This window comes from Lactuca saligna, chromosome 1 (genome assembly GCF_052625555.1).
Source record: "Lactuca saligna cultivar CGN05327 chromosome 1, ASM5262555v1, whole genome shotgun sequence".
NCBI lineage: Eukaryota > Viridiplantae > Streptophyta > Magnoliopsida > Asterales > Asteraceae > Lactuca > Lactuca saligna.
In genome coordinates this window covers 29,995,086-30,007,831 of record NC_136417.1, presented here as the reverse complement: position 1 = coordinate 30,007,831, position 12,746 = coordinate 29,995,086, and the positions used below count along the sequence as shown (strand labels likewise).

The window sequence follows — 12,746 nt, the reverse complement described above, 5'->3', positions numbered from 1 at the left end:
CCACATGAAATTATTTTATAGTTTTGTTTATAAATTAGTGTTATTCACGAAAATCTAATTGTATAGACGTTTTCTCAAATTAAATATGTATTGTGTTTCAATTGGTGATCGGGATCCCATGATTTTAATCTGATATATGAACAATAAAGACATGCAAGATCTAATTCTGATTCTTGAGATGATTCCGGCATAAACGCGTTCGCTGAGACGATGTCGTGTTGCCAACAATGTATCGTCTATTTCCCAACAAACAAATTATCTTCTTTCACCAACAACATTTCCCCTTTATTTATTTTTTAAAGGTATACTAACATAACCATATATATTTTGAAAGATTGACGTGCTCAGCATCTAAGTTTTTAAGAATTTTTTTAGAGCTTTTCATTTTTCACCTTTTTAAACACGAATAAAAGAAAAGGCTTCGCTCATTGGCATGAGATTAAAGTTTTCATTTTAAACAAAAAAAAATTAATTCAAGTAACCTTTAACAAAAATTGCATATCTATTATAACAAAATTACTATATGGCCCTAAATAATATAACCTACGTCAGCTCAATTTCTTCTCACCCTAGTCACGTCATGTCTCTTTGTTTAAAACTCACGAATCATGTCTCTTTGCTAGCTTTTCATCTTCTTTATTCTAATTAACTCTCTTTATTTTTATTTTTATTTTTATTTTATATATTTTTTGGTATTCCACAAGTATAAAGAATTACAAAGTCAATTGTTCTCAATTGTGTTTTGCATTGGTTGACTATAATACATGCTGTAGGTGCATGACAAATCGATCCACATATATGGTCAAATTTTTTTTCCTACCTTAATGAATGGCTACTACTCATTCCTCATCATTTAATTTCCACGCTTATGTATTCTAACAACACAATATAAATGCAATGTACACTACATACTACCCTTAATTGTAACAAATACTCCATTTGCTACTCTTTATGATAAAACATGCATAGAAGAATGAGTTGTTTCGTCACATCTGGATGTCATGCTTCTAGTATAATACCAAGTACGTTGGGCACACAAAGTGCAACCTGCAACGTATTCCCCAAATTAGTTTTTCAATAAACTTTGTAATGCTAGACCTTTTATGTTGCCATTTTTTTTTATAGTACTTATCTTCAAATTTCATATTTTGTTCCAAAGATGACTTGAACCTTAGACTTTTGTTCCTTTGATTTATTTATTTTGTAAAGAAACGTAGTATCTAATTTGGAAGTATAGTTTAGACAATGAATTTATATGTTTCAATTTTAGCTTTTACATGGATACCTTTTTAAAGAATTTTTCATAATTCAAAACTTTTCAACTATCTTCGTCAAAAACTCGAATAAAAACAAAAGTTACAGTTTGCAACTTCCAACTAAAAATTACCAACTACCAATTTCCAAGAAAAAAAAATAGGGATTTGACAATATGTCGAGTATTTAAAATTGTATATTATTTTTACTGAAATAAATAAAAAATTATTGATCATATTGTTGTTGTTGTTGATGATGTTGATGATGATGCTATTATTGTTGTTGGTGTTGGTGTTGCAACTATTCATGGTGATGTTGTTCTTGTTCTATTATTATTACTTTATTTATAGAAAAATTCAAAAGAAACAAAAACTAGAATATTTTAAGAAAACACCAACTCTACTCTATTCCTATTTCCATCCAAAGTCCAAACCATAAAAATATATAGAAGTCGTTACTTGTTATTGTTACCTTTCTTTTTTGGTTATTGTTAACTAACTTCATTGAACAATTCATTTTTCCTCATCTAATATCATTGTTTAATTCAACAGATTTTTCTAATTCTTAATTTATCAACCGTAAGTTTTTATCTTTTATAACTTAAAAGTTGAGAATCAATATCATAAAATTATAACCAAGCTCACCTAAATAGCTCAAAATTTTCAAAAAAGTTTATCACCTAGATTTCATCTCATTTTAATTAAATACCCCAATCTTAAATATTGCTTTGCTTTTAGAGTAAATTACACGAATGGTCCCTATGGTTTGGGGTAATTTGTATGTTTGGTCCCTAACTTATTTTTTTAACTCGGAAGGTCCCTATAATTTGTTTTTGTTACGCACTTGGTCCCTACTGTTTGTTTTTGTTACACGCTTGATCCCTATCTTATCTAAAATAGTATTATTTAAATGAGAAAAAATGATGAGGTAAGTAAGATAAGATGAGAGGGGTGGAGTTAGGGGTGTGTTTATTTAAATAAATAAAAAAAATCAAAGGAAAATAGTCTTTTTAGGTAAGATAGGGACCAAGCGTGTAACAAAAACAAACAGTAGGGACCTTCCGAGTTAAAAAAATAAGTTAGGGACCAAACGTGCAAATTATCCTAAACCATAGGGACCATTCGTGTAATTTACTGTTGCTTTTATGTAAATCAAATTTTATTGAACCCGACTTAGGCTAAAATTTGTAAAAACAATTGTTTTTTTTTTATTTTTTCTTTATGGTGATCTTCATCTTCTTTTTCCCAAACCGCACATACATGCAATAGTGCTATATTAGTTTCTAGAAAATTACTTTAATTTGATATCATGTAAAACGCGTTTTTATTAAGTAATTAATTTCTTTTCACCGGATGAGGTATTCCTAGTAATCTATTATTACGTCACCACCATAAACCCGGATCACTTTTTTAAATATTTAATTTATTTTCTTCAATATTCAACCATCAAACTTTATCCACAAAAGTATGCACACGTAGTACGCTTGTTAATTACATAATGGTTTATAATATATTAAAATTAAAATAAGACTAAGACATATAAAATAAAACATGATTTAATGTCAATTATATATATATATATATATATATATATATATATATATATATATATATATATATATATATATTTCTTTAGAATTTTTCAACATGAACTATTTTCGACAAAGTTTTAATCGTCTTAAAAACATATTTCAAGTCTTAGTTTCTTTTAAACAGTGAAAGAGAGCATAAAACTTCATTGATTTATATGATTTTATAAATCAATAAATTTAAGTTTGTATTATTGCTTTTAATAATTGCATATAATTTCATTTTGTTGATATCTGTAACCATTATAAAATTGTTGATTTTACTAGTTTAGTTGTTAAAACTCATTAAAAAAAATTAAAGTTAGTTAAGCTGAAAAAACCAAAAGTTGGTTAGTATTTAATATTATTAGTTTACATGTTAAATCAATAGTCAAGCAACTCAACAAATTGAAACAAGTTAACATGTTGCCTTTTATATTTTTTAATATAAATGGAATAAAAAGAAAACTTGAATTTTAAAATCACTTAAAAAGTTTGATGTATAAGTGGTGCAAATGTGAAATTTGATTACTATCTAATGGTATCAACCCTAAATCTTATTATTTACATGGCATTTAGTTGTAAATATTAGAAATTTCATCCACCTATATAATTTTTTTTTAACACTGTACAAACTATAATATTTTTTCAGATATATCATCAACAAAGAGTGCATATTACATGATAATTGTTTATTTTTTTCAAGTAAATAAATGATACATGTATTCGTTTATGCTCGTTCGTTTATATTAAGTATGACAAAACTGCAAATTTGGTCATTGTGGTTTTCAAAAACCTTTGGATGGGATCCAAAAAGTTTCCAACTTGCATGGAAGGTCCAAAATCAAGGTTTTTCTAGGTTTTTGGTAAAAAAAAACTTAAAAAGACGATTATGCCCTTTTATTTTCTTTTTTGTATTTTTTATAACTATTCTAATGTTATTTTAATTAAAAAATAAAGAAAAAAGAAAAAGTATCCCCCACCCTACCCCCCCCCCCCCTCTCTCTCTCTCTCTCTCTCTCTCTCTCTCTCTCTCTCCTGAACGCCATCTCTCAAAAGAAAATTGATATCTCAAAATTGAACCACCTGTGGATTCATTCTCGCCGCCACCGAAACCACCGGAGCCATCAATAACCCTACTTTCGGAATTGTAACTCCATCTTAATCGATGCATTTCATCTTCGTTATACCCCACTTCAGCCACCACTGCACATTTGCATTTCCGACACCCAAAACTCCAACTCTAATCTTCTCAACTTTCTTCCTGTCCCTTTCTCATCTCGATCTCCATCTGAAATGGGTGTTCGTTACAAAACGCGATCAAAGGTGCTCATCGAAGGTCGTGGGGACAATGTATGGCATAGATCTATGCCCTCAAACCTGCATCTGAGTGTATTGAGAGCTCCGACGACCAATGGTATTCAGTTCTCTCGCAAGGCGTTGCCGCCAGTGGTACAGAGAGAATAGATATGAGCTCGTTTTATCTATAAATTCGATCCACTTTAATTTCAAGCACCTTCTGAATCTCTCCTCTCTGATCGACGACCTCCGTATGAACTTTTGTTTCAGTTCAGATGGGGACTATAAATCAACACCCCGAGGTGGAGCCAACAAATTTTTGGTGGTTGTATTGACCAGTGGGATGGTGAGGTTTGATTTTGATTTGTTGTAGGTTTGATTTTGATTTCCACCTATGATATGATCAAGAAGAAGAAGTGGGTATCGTATTTTTTCTTTTTCCCAAACCTTCTTCAATGGACCGATAATTGATTTTGATCCAGTTGAAGAACGAATTACACTTCAGAACAATCTTAATTATACTTTATTTCCATATTAATTGTGAAGAAAGAGAAAGTTAGTGATACATAGAAACAAAGACGAGAGAGAGAGAGAGAGAGAGAGAGGGTGGGGTGGGGATATATTTTTTTTCTTTTTTCTTTATTTTTTAATTAAACAACATTAGAATAGTTATAAAAAATACAAAAAAGAAAATAAAAGGGTATAATCGTCTTTTTAAGTTTTTTTGGATTAAAAACCCAGAAAAACCTTGATTTTGGACATTCCATACAAGTTGGAAACTTTTTGAACCCAATCCAAAGGTTTTTGAAAACCACAATGACCAAATTTGCAGTTTTGTCTAAGTTATACTCATTTATGTTTGTTTAACATCTGAAGGAACGAACAAAATAATTTTTTATACGAACAAACAAAAAATAACTTTTTTTTCAATTCGTTTATGTTTTATATGTTCATGTTTTTGTTCATTCGTTTGTTCGGTTAATTTTAAAAGAATAAACATGAACATGCCGTTACTTGTGTTCGTTTTATACGTTTCTAATCCTAAGATAAACTATACAAATATAAATACAAAGGTAACATTTTTTTTACTTGTATCAAAACCTTTCTTGCAAAATCCAATCTCTTTTTACGGTTTTGTAACATGATAGTTTCTTTGTAATAAAAAAAATATTATAGGTAGAAAACTTCTATCAGATTATTAAAAAAATAAGTTAATTTAGGCTTTGTATTAGAAATACAATCGGTTGAATGAGTAAGAACAAATATAACACGGTTACGTTCAAACGAGTTAAAGGTCATTCAAATTTCAAAGTGTAATAATAAAAAAGCGATGTCGATGTCTCGGACAAAGAAGGGGCCAAACCTCATCTTCTTATCATGTATAATACATATAATATATTGTTTTCTTTTATACTCTGTAATGTAACTGTTTATACTAAAAACCCGAATATTAAAAATTATATTAATTTATATATAATTGGTCAAATGTGTAACTTGTTATCAAAAGTAAAAGTGTATTTAACATTAACAACCACTTATTAAAAAAAATATATATATTATTTTTTAAAATATGAGACCATTTAAAAAGTGAAGTAGACATGTCGACAAAGAAGGGGCCAATGTGTATGATGAAATTGGAGAATTTGAAGGGTTGTTGTACTGGTGGCAGAAATGGATGGTTGAGCATCTTCAATAATAAGAAATCATTTGTAGTAATCAGTTTAAAATTTAAACGTTACCTTCAATTTGGTTTTATTTGGATAACGACAATACAGCAGGCATTACACAATGCTATTATTTTAAACTCTTTTTTTTTTTTTTTTAATATTCAAATTGAAGTTTCATTTTTTGCCCAAATGTTGCACGCTTGATGTTACCTGTACGATATTATTGTAAAAGATATATGAAACGTTTATGATTAGTGTGTGGGGTCTTTTTCTATATGGCATGTGTTGTGTTTTTACGTATTAAAATATACCTGTGGATAGAAAAACGTATTAACTGAGAAGTGATCTTGCGAAATGTTCACGAGCGGCTACCAAGGCTTGAGTAATTGTCTGTAACCATTTGAAACAAACTTTTCATTAAGAGATCAAAAGGAATATATAATTTTTTTTATGGATAGGAAACTGTTACAACAAAACTTGCTTTCAAGTATAAATGATAAAGGAGCCTCTTTTAGCTTTTGAAAAAGGAATTTTCTACTGTTGTCTTTAACGACAGACATAAAAAAATGTCAATTATAATAAATATTACGATAATTAAATATAAAATTCATTATTAATTTAATAGTTAAATAGGTAATCTCCTCTATGATAGAATATCTATCATTGAAAATTATGAAATATGTTAATTATGGAGAATATTTCATAATTAATGTATTATATATTTAATTATGATAATACTTTTTTTTTAATTAATACATATTAAAAAATCCTTTAAAAAAAGTTCTGGTTAAATGATTATGATTTTTAAAGCAGTAATTACTTTGGAAAACATATATACGTTCCAAACACCATCTCAAGAGATGAATATTTAAAAAAAATGAAAATATACACTAAAATCCTTAACTTACTAAAAGAAAAAAAAAAAAAAAAAAAAAAAAAAAAAAAAAAAAAAAACCGGTTCTGATATTAACATCGGTAGCTGACCAATCTTAATAGAAAAATAAGAAAAAAATGTGAGCTTTAGTTTAAAGTAGATTACAGCTTACATATGTCGTCGTTATGCTTAAATGAAAATTATGATCAGGTCCATGAAAGAAATGGTTTTCATTTTTGATCCTCATAGTTTCAATCTTTTTAATCAAGTCCTTCCCATTAATACCGTCAAAATAAAACTATTAAATATGAGTAAAATTACAGTGTTGCCCGTTATTTTGATATTTTTTTAATAATCTTTATTTTTATTTGGCCCGCCATCCCATCTCACCAAAGGATTTGACAAAATTACATAAATGGTCCTTCCTGTTTTCTAAATTTTCTTTTGTCCCAAATAATTTTCACAACGATGGTTAGTCCATGTTGGTTTTAATTTCTTTTGTGGTTGATGTATAATCCAAATAAAAATAATTTTATACACATTTTAATTTCTTTTATCTTTAAATTTTTGTTTAATTTTTATTAAAAGAAAAGAAAATTTTAAAATCCCACCAACATAGGAATTTAATTAATTTTTTTTTGATCAGATATGAAAAATCAATTGTTCTTGTGACGTTTGAGTTTGATATATTTCAGTTTAAATTTACTTTTTTTAGTGAGATACGCAACAAAACTCTAATTTTTAGTTGTCTTCGATCCTTATTTCTTTGTGTTTGATATGTTGTGTAATATTTGTATTTTTTTTTTAATGTATTTTACGTGTTAGATTTTTTGATCTGAAAGATGGAAATTTTGAAAAACATATGATTAAAATGGAAGTGAAAATGGTGTTGGTGGAAGGTGGAGATGGCAGTGTAAGGGACAGGAAGTAAAGAGAAGAAATGATGAGGTCGGTATAAGTGTAATGAAACTATAGAATATATAAAACCATAGGGCCATCTGTGTAACGAAAAAAAGTTAAGGACAAAATTTATGAATCTGAGAAACCGTAGGGACTATTTATGTAATTTTTGGCAAGGAACTTTTTTTCAAGAGCTGCCAAATAGAGACGACGAAAGGAAATTTAGAGCAACTTTCCAAGTGTTGTACCCATGTTCCACGATTATAAAGTGGAGATGAGATTAAAAAAAAAAAAAAAAGGATTTTAAGAGTAAACTTGTTGTACCCATGTTCCAATTACAACCACATGGAGCCACCAAAGACTTCTTGAGCTATGTAACTCAAGGAAACGTAAATAGGATATGACCGAGAAAGCTGAAAAACTGCACAATCAACCAAAAGACCTTACCAAACACCTTACACCCCGTTCCCGAGTTCAATTTAAGGAGAGAAAAGAAAGGAAATTGGAGGAAAATAAGAGAAATTGGTGTTCCCGAGTTTCATTAAAGGAGAGAAGTGGAAGGAAATGGAGGGATCACTTTCCCTCCTAACTTTCCTTCCGATTTGGAAGGATTTGAAGAGAAAGAACAAAATGTTTAACTTTCCTTCCATTTCTCTTCAACTCGGGAACACAAAAAAGACAAATTTCTTTTCTTTTCTCTTCTCTTCTTTTCTCTCCTTACTTTGTTTTCTCTTCTCTTCTTTTCTTTGCTGCAACTCAGGAACGGGGTGTTAACTTGTGAGGGATCAAAAAAAAAAAAAAAAATCTTTCAAGGACCCAATCGATAAGTTTCATATGAGCATAGAGACACTGTCTGTAATTTACTCTTTGGTTTATAAAAGAGAAAAAGACAAATATGTAGTTACTTTGATTCAAGATTTACTAAATAACCCAAAATTCTCCTTATGCGTCCAAATAGCCACCAATTTCGTAACAACTGATTGTGAAATGCACTATTAGTTGCGAGATAAGTCACCCTATTTAAAGCATTTTTTAGACTTCTTACTTTTACACCATTTTTTTTTTTTTTTTTTGAAAATCTCTCTCAAAGTAAAACTTTATTTCGTATCATAAAGCTTCTTTTTGCAGTGAAAATGGCTTTTGAAGATCATTATAGCAAAAGAACTTCGAACAAAATGCTTTTTTGATTAAAAAATTATGACTTTTGTAATAATATGAATGATTCGCATTACAAAGAACAATTTCCTAGTAAAGGATTTTTTAGATTTTAAAATTTTGTTGTGAGCCATAAAAAGGCGGCATAACATACATTTTGCAATGGCTGATTGTGAAATTGGTGGGAATTTTGAGTTATAACTTATAAGACAATTTTTGGGATATTTTGTAACAAATCTTTATGTCAAAGTGGCTAAATTTGTCTTTTTTCTCGTAACATAATTGATATATTTTGATTAGCATAAATAAAGATACAATAGTGGAATTAATTTGTATGCACCTGTTCAGACAAGGGAGTCTCATCATCCATGATGTTTGTAACTACTTTTCTGGCAATTGTATTTCCATCCGTTTCAAGAATCATTCTGTCACACAGTTTTTAGCAAGTCATCAAACATTTCATTATTTTGATACATATAAATGCCTACACACGTGTGTGAAGTTATGAATGAAATTGAAGAGAAGATTAACATGCACAAAACTATGATGATTATAAAGAATGCAAATAAAAAGAGGAAAGAAATATGATTAGTATAAACCCATGCTACCCTAAAAAAGAAAACAATTATGCCCATAATCTCATGCTACCCTAAACAATCTGAGACTCCATACATTGTCAAAAGGTCTTGTTTTTTAAGGTTGTGTTTGTTACACAAGACAGAAATGGACACGTTCTCTGGCCATTTATGATTTTAATGTTGAGAAGGGTATTAATGTCTTTTGCACATATGAGACACCAAGAGCGAGTCTCTGTCCCACCTTATTCTGCACACAGACATGTAAAAACTAAGGCCTAAGCTAATTTGAGGGCATTTTTTTTCTTATTAAGAACCAGGGTTGACTAGAACATGGACAAAAAAAGCAAGAAAATGAAACTAGAGTGACTGATTCAAATGCAAAATGTAGTTAGTTACCTACCCTCCATCAACAATCTCATCAAGGCATAAAAACATCATATCTAAGTTTTCAAATGCCTCCCTTTGGTCAATGTTACCCCTGCATCAAGAACTTAAGGAGATTACACCAGGAAATGGCAAACATTGATTATTGAATATCTGTAACAATGCAGAAACCTGAGTAGAAGAATAACTGCTTCAGAGAAACCCTGTAGGACAGTGGCCAAAGCCAATTCATTTTCATCATCACCACCAGTTACAAAAAACTGCAAGTCTTGTATGAACTTATACACCACAACATTATTCTCAAACATCAATATCTCTGCTGTTTATAAAGAGATAAAAAGGAGAAAAAAGTCAGTTTGATTTAATGTCGCTGAAAGCATCTTAATAGGCAAGAAATGTGAAAGATAAAAAGTTAAAAACCATACGTTCAGTTCGTGCATTAGTCTTCTGTGTTTTACTGAAGATGGACTTTTCAAAAGCTAACTTTTCACTGTTGGTTTCCCATTCATCTGTATAATACTTGACTGCTACACGCCTTCCTTCAGAGTCCAGAAGAAGGACATTCTTAATGATAGGGCATGCATCCTATAATACAACTCGATCAGAAACATTACATATATATGTCAATCAGTAGATGAAAATATGAAATAGTTCCAAAAATATTACACTACAGAAACCAATTAGTCAATAGCACCAAATTTAGTGGCATTGACAAGTATGAGGAGCCAATTTTCACCCCAAACTTCATTTCCTGAGGATCTAACTGGGATAAAAGCTGAGCCAGATTACTCTCACTATGAATATTCAGACTGAAACTGATCAAATGCAGCTAATTTTTTCCACATTTAACACTGTTACTACTATAAATTACAGCTTTAGCTGCTACATTATGAATAAAAATTGTTTGAAAGCCAACGGATGACTATAAATGCTCTAGAAACATTACATAAATATGTCAACCTAGGGATGCAATAATTTAGAGAATAATACAGCACAGGAACCAATATGTAGATGCCATTTCCACCTAAACTTCGTATGAGTGAGGATGTAATAGGGATAAAAAGTGAGCTGAATCCGAATCACCACTCACTTTGAACATTCAAACAGAAACAGATCAAACTTAAATAATTGGTGCGACATCAACCCTAAATTTCAACATCAATTGCTACATTGTGAATTATAATTGTTAAAAACCAGCATACGACTATAGATGCTGCGTATCGAACCTTCTAACACTGAAAGAAAGCCTATACATGCTCTAAGAAACATTGCATAAATACGCTTAAGATACGCAATCAAATAACAGAAGAAGTTGAGGACAGTTGATCTGTGCCATGTACGAGAAAAAAGGAGTGAGTAACTACATAATGCATGTCGTAGACACGTAAAGAACCGATCTAATGCGAACAATCATATCTCTAAAAGACCACGAAACAATCTCGTGTATGATTGCATAGCAATTACAAGGCCAATCTAGTCAGAAATTCATATCAAAGATCACATGTAACTTCAATAGATACAGAGAAAGAAATATACTCTACGTGCGAAGATCACCATTGATGAAGAGATTCGGTTAGCGGAGCACTGAAATGCAAAAGGCAAATGACGTTTTGCTACCAAGAAAAAAGACTTGAGTAAATCACATGAATGGTCCCTATAGTTTAGGGTAATTTGCACGTTTGGTCCCTAACTTATTTTTTTAACTCGGAAGGTCCCTACTGTTTGTTTTTGTTACGCGCTTGGTCCCTGTCGTACCTAAAAAAGACTATTTTGCCCTTGATTTTTTAATTTATTTAAATAAACACACCCCTAACCCCACCCCCTCGTCTTACCTTACCTACCCTACCATTTTTCTCTATTTAAGTAATAGTCTTTTTAGGTAAGATAGGGATCAAGTGTGTAACAAAAACAAACAATAGGGACCAAACACATAACAAAAACAAATAGTAGGGACCTTCCAAGTTAAAAAAATAAGTTAGGGACCAAATGTGTAAATTACTCCAAACCATAGGGACCATTCGTGTAATTTACTCAAAAGACTTTATATAGGTTGGCTTTTGGGCTACCAGGTTCTTTTTCGTCATTTAGTATAAATGGGCCCGGCTCTACAGAAAACATATTTGATAGAGCTGCACATTAGTGGTCTCGGGTCGTCTCGAAACAATCCAGTATTTTTTCCGATCCGTCCCGAATAGTCTTAGGCCTGGTCTTTTTACGGATCTGTCTTTTTCGGTCTGTCAGCCTTTCTTCGGTCTAGTTTTGCAGTCTTTCCTTGTGCATTTTTTGGTTGGATTTACGGGTTTTTTTGGTTCGGTTTCGAAAATTTTCGATTCTTTTGTTTCAGTTTCGAGTTTTTTCCATTAACAAAGTAGTAACATCCCGTTTAAAGTAGAATAATTAAATAATAAACCTGGGACCCCGATAATTAATTATTATTATTATTTTATATTATTATAGTCTAAAATCAAATAATAATTAGTGGGGTGTTGGTTTCGGGAAGCCAAATGACAAGAATTGAATCTCTGGGGGTTAAAGTGTAATGTCAGGATTTATTTTGAAAATGATTTCAGAATTCGGGATGTGTTTGGTATCATTCGGACTCAATTTGTAAGGATTTTTAAAAGACATGGACTAAAGGAGTAAATTTCAGACTTAAGTTGAAAAGACTCTTATGGGGAGGGACCAAACGTGTTAATATTCACATGCTTGATGGTGGACACGGGTTGAACCCGTCACCCTCATTTAGGTGTTGTTTGATTTTCTGAAGCAAAAATTCATGAAGTCTGCGGACCACCTCTGCAACATTCTGCAGTAGAAGAGGTGGACCAAACGGCTGCAGACTATAATAAGAAGCGTGTTTGTTTTTTTAACATCTGCATACTGCTGCAGATATTAAAAAATTAAAATAAACTAATTTTATAAACCGAAAATCGCTTTTTAATATGTAAAATTTAATAATGTATAACATTTCGGTAAAAATTAATGATATTTCAGTAAAAAGAAGAATGATATTTCAACAAAAAATAAAGATATTTTAGTAAAAAATAATGATATTTCATCAAGAAATT

General features: G+C 30.6%; 1 protein-coding gene across 8 annotated transcripts; it reads right to left on the bottom strand.

Moving 5' to 3' along the window:
- Window positions 1-712: 712 nt before the first annotated feature.
- LOC145048999 (coatomer subunit zeta-2-like) lies at window positions 713-11,285 on the bottom strand. 8 transcript variants are annotated; one of them, XR_013683131.1, is made up of 8 exons: window positions 11,215-11,285; window positions 10,104-10,263; window positions 9,850-9,997; window positions 9,695-9,772; window positions 9,057-9,141; window positions 7,886-7,974; window positions 6,099-6,177; window positions 713-1,047 (listed from the first exon to the last, which is right to left on the bottom strand). XR_013683131.1 is itself a non-coding variant. In XM_078956652.1 (7 exons), exons 1-6 carry the CDS (start codon window positions 11,233-11,235, stop codon window positions 6,118-6,120), a joined length of 552 nt encoding a protein of 183 aa, XP_078812778.1. In that variant the 5' UTR covers window positions 11,236-11,285; the 3' UTR covers window positions 714-1,047; window positions 6,099-6,117. The 8 variants fall into 8 exon arrangements, 4 of the variants coding, with proteins under 4 accessions (XP_078812778.1, XP_078812788.1, XP_078812770.1 ...); XR_013659659.1 differs by lacking the exon at window positions 713-1,047 and adding an exon at window positions 5,841-5,997 and having other exon boundaries at window positions 9,850-9,994; XR_013683130.1 differs by lacking the exon at window positions 713-1,047 and adding an exon at window positions 5,845-5,997.
- Between the last annotated feature and the right edge of the window lie 1,461 nt (window positions 11,286-12,746).